Genomic DNA, 7,911 nt, shown 5'->3' with positions numbered 1-7,911 from the left:
CAAGAAGATCCAAAACTAATGGAGGACACCAACAAACGGGATGGACACGATCTTCATCTGAGGATGCTGAGGATGAGGAGGGAGGAGTGGATGCCTCTGAGCTGAGGAGGAGGAGGGTTGTGAACTCGGGCTCTCTTCCCTATTTAAAAAACTTTCTGTACTTGTCTCTGTAGTTCACTTAGGAGGAGTGAACTTCAGCCCACCTGCATCTAAAGGAGAAGGGACACTCATTTGAGGACAGCAATGTTGACATTTTGTGCAGAGAAGACGGACAGTGTGAAAGAGGAGCAAAAGAAGCTGTCCATGACAAACTGGAACTGAAGAAGCCTTTCAGAAGAGAAACCATATTATATACACAAGACATTTTATATTGTTCCAGCTGTGTTTTTATTATATTATCATTCATTATCTATTTATACAGCAGCCTCCACAGGAGGATTTAGTATTGTTAACAAATACATTAATAAGCACTCATTACATTATAGTCCGTCAGAAACCACTCCACCTCTAGCAGTCCCTCAAGGTTACACTGATTTTTAAATCATGTCAAACAGTGTGAACTTTCTTTAAATTTAGTGCATCTCCGTAGTGGCACAAACGTTAAAGATAAAAAATATAAATTAAGAAAAAGCAAAAACACACAATTAATAGCTTAAATAGCATACACATGAATTATAAAAGTAGGTGTGATTAATAAATAGACTGTATTGCATCAATAAGTCTGTATAACCCCAGTTGTTAGAGTTTAGCAGTATTATTGCACTTAACCAGGATTTTATTGCACAGAACCAGCCTCAAGTATTTCAGTTGATGAGTTCAGCTCTTTGATGGCAATTGAGTAAAAGCTGTTCAGTCTGGAAGTGCAGGTCTTAATGGATCTTTAGCGCCTTCCAGAGGGCAGCAGAGTGAAAAGGTGGTTGTGTGTTTTCTTTAGCAATGTACTGTACTTTAAAGATTAGAAAGGCTGCTTTCAGTAATTAAACATTTACTTGTGCACACGTTTGTGTTGACAGCAGCGGCATATTTAGTTTATGATGGCAATGACAAAGTGTAGACCCAAGACCCAGGTCAAGGTCAGTAATCCGACCCAAAAAGGGGTCAGAGGGTAATAGACAGGCCAGAGACTATGGGTGATGAAAGGGACCAATTAATGAAGCAGAGATATCAGCCACTGTCTCCGCCTCCATAGTCTCAAAAGTCAACTTGACGGGCAAGCAAGTGTTGAGCAGTTGCAAGCACACATGGGTCGAACTCACGCTCATCACAACCTCGGTCATATCATATGCATGCGTCTGTTTTTTAATGTCCACTGGTGTTGTGACTAATTGAATACCATATCTTAAATGAAATACCAATATCCAGCATGAATCATGTTTGTTTCCTTCATTGGGTCAATTAACGCAAAGAAAAATCACAGAAAGTATCAGATATAATAAATTTAAAAAATGAACAAACAGACTTGGATGAAGCAAAAAATGCAATTTAATATTTTTATTCCCTGTTTCAACATTTGCAACATCTCAATCTGATACATATTATCAGCAGATACAATTCTCATCAAATCCTTATCATATGACATAGTTACTACAGTACCTAGATGAAAATAAAAACATACAATTACAGTAGCATCTGTAAATGCCTGGCAAAACTAGCATGACATTATGAAAAAAGCTGGTCTTTAATGTTGACAATGACAAAGAATTGCAATACGTCATCTTTATTATGTCTTTGCATTCTAACAGCTGAGCAATGAATAACCACAGATTCTTTTTATTGTACACTTCACATGTCAATTAGCTAAACAGGACGTATATATTTTTTATAGATTATCCACTATGCATGAGAACAAATTATTGTAGTTTCATCTCCTGCTGGCCTACACAGAAATATATCAATAACTAATCAAAAGTATGACTGTTAGGTAAATAAACTTGGCCATCCGCTAAAACTCAAAGCTCTTCAACCAGTACAACTGAAACAGTTTAGTTTAGGCCTAAAGCTCTTTCCTCTTGTGTCCAGTAGAGGGAGAGCCAAACCACTCAGACCCAGACACAGTGACATACCCACCAGCCAAGTCACCAATTTAACACACACGGAGCATTATGGAATGCTGAGCAGCACAAGATGTAGTAACCAGATTTCTGTACTATTTCTATGGTTACATTAAAATTTCAACACATTCTTTTCCTCTTAAGCCTTTGCCTGGCCATCTCTTAAGCTGCAGTCCACTTTTACACTTAGCCACCATTGCTGACCATGCTAGCGAGAGAATCTTCATCTCCCTGGGGTTCCAAGGCCAGTTTCTGGAGGTCAAGGCCCATGGCTACTAGCATCTGGAGCAGGGTGAGCTCCTGCTGGGTGGCCTGGTCCACCAAGGCCGGGCAAGTGGGGTTGCACTGGGGCGACTGACAGGTGTCCACCAGGTGGAAAGGACAACCTTTGGCAGGGGTCCTGTTGTTGCGCGTTGCGTCCAGACTCCTGTCCCAGCACTGCAGTGCCCGTGGCAGAGAGGTGCCTCTAACTTGGAAACTCATCCAGTTACTAGAAGAATAACAAAATGTCAGGGAGTAGAAATAAAGAGAGGGGCAAAGTTTGTAAAAGAAGAGTGAAGGGAAAGGTTAGCAGAAAGCAAAAGAATAGGTAAGACGGTTGGGTAAGTAACTGAGGACCAGGAAAGTGTAATCAGCCACGTCATGGTCTTATCACAAGTTTTGCAAATTGCTTTGGACACTTTTGGCTCATCGTCTTGGTGTCGCAGGTGTTACAGCACAGAAATGCAACTGCAAGATTTCCTACAACGACCTTAGACCTTCAGCTCCTCCCATAAAGAATCCTCACCCTCAGTAAATACACCTAACGTAGACTGACTCTGTAAACTTAGCTCCGACTGCACTGACCCATCAATGTCCATGTGTGCAGCAAAACAATGAGTGTGTTCAAGGGGTACCGAGGGGTTAGGGAAAGTGTGAAATGGCATTTGGTGACATGAAGAATGTGGCGTGACGAATGAGTGAGCACAAACAGCAGCATAAGCTCAATTGGGAGAGATGGCTACTGAAATAGGTAAAAGTAAAAGTGTATTAAAAACACCACAAGTCAAACATCCATTCTTACCTTTTAGTGATCACTGTGTGGGAGAGGCAGGATGGGGCAAATACAGCCCTGAAAAACAAGCACAGTCAACGCTTTAGTTCATCCTTTAATTTAACCATCTAGTGCGTATTAGATCTATTCTTATCATTATATGTAGGTTTTCTAAATAAGTTGTTGGGAACGTACGTGACATCTCTCAGGGAGTTCTTGAGCTCCCTGCCCAGGTTCTGTATGTACTGCCACTGCTCCTCAGACAGAGTCTGTCCTCCCATGTAGATGTTCTCCACCCTCAACTGCTCCTCATCAAACAGCCACTGCACAACAAACAGTGGGGCTACAGGGAACACAGAGTTCAACATTAAAGCTGTTCTCATCAATATGTTAATATTAACAATTGGTCAGATGACTATGCGTAATGTGAACAGAGTCGCTGGTAGAGACAAACCCACTGAGAATTATCCCCCGATCACTCGAATTATCCCCCTGCTCTACAGAGCTGTAGATCGTTTTAGCTAATTGTTTTAGTTTTACAACATGTGACTTTACTGTTTTGGTTCATTCTGACAACTCTCATTAGCATCATTTCTATAGGCAGCTGGCAATTGTTCGCTCCCTGCTCAACACCAAGCAGCAGACAGACAAAGTAAGGGACTAACTGTTGAATAAAGTGAAGCATTTAGCAACTAAAGGCTCAGATATTCCCCTCAGAAGTTGGTGGAGACCAAAACGGAGTGAAAAAGGAGGATGTATATTGGACTTCCATACATCTTCTGTCTCTGCTGGATATGTAAATAGGCTGTTAAAGTCTTTGCTAACTTCTTCAGCAAAACAAGTTCGTAGCATGATAATAAGTCGATGTTTTGCTTGTAGCTTGTTGCCTCTGAGTGGTCGAAGACATATCAGGTGCTTGGTGGAAAAATTAGAAAATTCTCAGGTTCAGCCTGTATTACTGTCTCCATGGTGTGTTTTTCTGATACCAGCATCAGGAATTCACTGAAGTCAGTAATTGTCAAGCTTAAATGCAGGGCCATTTGTCAGATCTACAAAATATCAGAAGAATTCTGGCTTTTGTAAACTACAGTTTCTGTAGTTCTTCCGGGGGGGGGTTACCAACATGGACCATTAGCATATGTGCAGTCTGTTCACTTTTCAGCTTTTGATTCAATTAAACTCACAACTATCATATTTCTGTGCACCTTACTTCTGAAAAGCTGGAGTCAATCATATAGCATGTTAATCCAATACCATGACAAACTAAGGTATCAACCAGCACTCACAGGTCAAGGTAGAGTAAAGTTTGTGTCCAAAGAAGCACTGCCACTCTTCTCCTCTCTTATAGAGCTGCCGACATCTATCAGGCACAACACCGTTCCACAGCCTGAGGAAAAAATACATGAACCTTTAACACAATTAAACACAAATTTAGAGCTCAGGCACTTTTTTTTTTAACAACACTGTAAAAACCACTGGAACAACACTGTATTTTAAAAGAGCTTTTTTCAAATTATACATCTGTCCTATGAAAGTGACTCTTAACATCAAATCTGCACCGACTTCCAGAAGACTGCACATCTATACCTGAGTCCTATCTTGATGGCATCTTCGGGTGAGCAGGAAACAGTCTCAGGACAATTAGGTGATCTCTGCTGCTTACTCTCTATAAACCAGCCAGAGTCCACGAGGCCTCGGACCTGAGCCTCTGCACCGAGCTGCTCCAGCTGACTGGCCACCCTCTCAATGTTCAGCAAAACACCTGTCCCGCCCGCACTGCACGGGAGCCACAAACATCAATAAATAGTTTGGCTTTGAGAGAGACGTTTTCGTTAGGGGTATCAAAATGACAAACGCATGCCAGCTAACAGCAGGGAAGTGAACATTTAAACAGTTTTGCATTCAGACAGTGGATCTTGTTTTACAGCCTGGGGGTGTCCTAACAACAATGTTGCTAACCTGGGAGGAATGTTCACCATTACACACATTAATGTTCACAGTTGACTGTAAACATCTTTATTGTTGACAAGAGGATGCACCTTAAATAGGGCTTCTCTTGTTTAATGTTAGGCATGGAGATGGTCCATATGGGACAGGGGATTCAGGCTCTTGTCCAAAAGCTGTGGTCAGCAACAGAGCAAGAGCAATAAAACAAACTCACCTTGTGCCAGACAGCATTACAACCTTGGCCAGCTTGATTCCTTTGGGGATGAGGTCTTTGATGACCTCGCGGATGATCAGGGATCCCATGAAGGTATACTCAGCTGATAACAAATACAGACAGCAAATGACTGGGAGCACCACAAACGGGAAAGTTAGATTAACTGTGTTTTCTTATAACCAAGGGGAGCACAGATCTGTCGTTGCTATGAGGGACCTCACTGAGAAGATCTTGAAGGATCTGAAGAAACCTACTTGCGTTTGCATTTCTCTCTCTTTCTTTCTCTCTGCCTTGTCGTGGCCTCGGAGGAGGAGTTGGGGCAGGCCCAGTACCACTCCATACATCACTTGAACAGTACGGGATGAAACTACAGAAAAGGAAACAATCATATTTGTTAGTCTGAACCTTGAGGCCATCAAAACAATTCTTTCTCTCCTCCATAAAAATCAATTCAGGCTGCAGGTGGCTTCTTCTGTCATGTATCAGATTGGGACAATGTATTAGCCGCTATAAGCTACTGATATACCAGAGCAAGTAAAGCTGAAGCACCGAAACCTCTGAGTGTGAGTCTCACTTCAAAGCTGCACGAATGAAAATCTTTATATTAACAACGGATCAAATGACAATGTGTAACGTGATAGGGTAGGGGTCATTCATAGAGACAAAACCACAGCGGATTGTCATCTCACTCTGCAGTTCCCCTCAGCTCTCTGGGGTGTTTTTCTTCCACTCCCCTCAGATGCCAAAAAAATCAATTAGTTCAAAAATAGCTAGAGGAACAAACAAAACAAATTCCCTGCTGTGTTATTTTGTCAGCCATAAGATTATTATTATTATTATTATTCTAGTTTATAGAGAACTGTGAACATTTTACAGATGGCAGTCTTCTACACATGACACCTTCAGTAGCCACAATAATAAGACTCACAGTGAGGATATACAGATACTTACACAATGTTTGCATTATGCCAGTGTGGGTTTTCCTCCGCTTGAGAAGACAGTATTCCAGTTCCTGTAAATCCGGCAGAGATGAGACAGATGTCCTTTTGTCTCACCCAGGGTTACGTAAAGAAAGTAACACTATGGGAACATGTATGACATACTTTTTAAAACAGCTGACCTACCTCTTTTTGTTTGGGGCCACCCCGATGAGCTCATTAGTCGGGGAATATTTTGGTACCTGGAATCACAGGTCTCTTTGCTGTAGCAGCACCAGCCACCTAAAAATAACAGAGACTAATATTAGACATCAGGCGCAGCAAGGGAGACCCTCATTAGCCCGTCATGGAGGCCTGTGAGGAATGGACAGGGAAAGCAATGCACCTGTAGCCTGGTCTGCCAACAAGATTATACAGTCACTGACAGTTGGACAGAAAAGACATGATTCCTTTCATTTACACAATGTCAGCTCCTGATTTGTTGACTGACTTTCAACTCGAGTAAAGTGGTAAATAAAACAGCAGTATGCCTCATAGGCATTTCAATCAAACCAATCTATTAGGCTGCACAGAGCAATAGAGCCATAAATCCTAAATCTAATCATTTCAGCCAGGTAAAATGTTTGTGTTTGGGAAAATCTAAGGCACACATCTTATATTCTCTCAGAAGTCACTCTGGTGTCAAGCAGGATGATAATCCACACAAATTTCCCCCATCCAAAGTCCATCAGAGTGACAGACAACAACCAAAAAGACCAAGAAGATGACAGGACATGACATCCCCATCAAAATTCCAATGGGGGGCGTCGCGCCAAAACAAGCTGACCTTTTGGGACCAAAATTAACCAGTTGGGTTTTTAAATACTCACCTTCCAGGAATAACAGCCATCGGCGGCTTCCTCTGAACTCCTTTAGGTAAAACCTGTAGAAGCACAATTAAACAGGAATGAGGAGATAGTAAAGATAAAGCAGCTATGAACGGACACACTGATGCTCTATGTAGCTTCTGTTAAATCTCTGTATTAATCAACAAACAGATGGGAAATGGAAAAACATCTCACCCAGCGGCTGTTCCATCATTACACGTAACTTGGGTGTTCTTGAGGAAGTGCAGCCTCATATCATCTGTCTGTTGTCCAGCTGCTCGAGCTGCAGCGGCGCCCTCCCGTCCTGCTTCAGCCGTGCCTCCAGTGCCTCTTGTGCTTCCAGTGCCCCCAGTGTTTCCACTGCCCCCAGTTCCTCTAGGAGTCAGATCAACCGTGGGGGGTGACTGGCCAACTTCACCTCCTTGGTTCCCACCAGACTTCTTGGTGGCCTTTCCACTAGCTTTAGCATTACGGTTGTTCTGACACCAGATTCCCCCGAGCAAAAGCAAGAAAGCAAGCTGGCCCAGTATCTTCATATCTGTGTCAACATGAGAGAAAAGATTCATACATATAGTAATTATTACTTATTCATAATCCGTCTTCATATAGAAATTACCATTATTAACACCAGATCTTCTCCATCTTTTAGTCTAATTATCCATAACTTGCTGTTTAAATTAAATCCATCACTTTTTGACCCAGAAATCAGCTTACCTCTCTAAGAAGAATCAGCTTTGAAGACTGCTGCTGTGGCACCCCCGGGGTCAGGCAGATAAGTGGTGCTGCTGAGGAAGGAGTGAGAAGTTCAGAGCGCAGTGACCAGGTGTGAGAGGAGGATGCCAGTCATGAGTGATGAAGCCTT

General features: G+C 42.3%; 1 protein-coding gene across 1 annotated transcript; it reads right to left on the bottom strand.

Annotated features, from left to right (window-relative positions):
• Window positions 1-1,502: 1,502 nt before the first annotated feature.
• On the bottom strand, window positions 1,503-7,911 carry notum2 (notum pectinacetylesterase 2). Its single transcript, XM_056372246.1, has 12 exons — window positions 7,764-7,911; window positions 7,245-7,587; window positions 7,053-7,105; window positions 6,370-6,465; window positions 6,197-6,257; window positions 5,500-5,612; window positions 5,246-5,348; window positions 4,672-4,860; window positions 4,371-4,471; window positions 3,280-3,427; window positions 3,115-3,162; window positions 1,503-2,541 (listed from the first exon to the last, which is right to left on the bottom strand). The coding sequence occupies exons 2-12, from the start codon at window positions 7,583-7,585 to the stop codon at window positions 2,238-2,240; spliced, it is 1,557 nt and encodes a 518-aa protein (XP_056228221.1). The 5' UTR covers window positions 7,586-7,587; window positions 7,764-7,911; the 3' UTR covers window positions 1,503-2,237.

This window comes from Seriola aureovittata, chromosome 3, assembly GCF_021018895.1.
Source record: "Seriola aureovittata isolate HTS-2021-v1 ecotype China chromosome 3, ASM2101889v1, whole genome shotgun sequence".
Taxonomy (NCBI): Eukaryota; Metazoa; Chordata; class Actinopteri; order Carangiformes; family Carangidae; genus Seriola; species Seriola aureovittata.
This window is presented reverse-complemented; position numbering and strand designations above follow the sequence as displayed.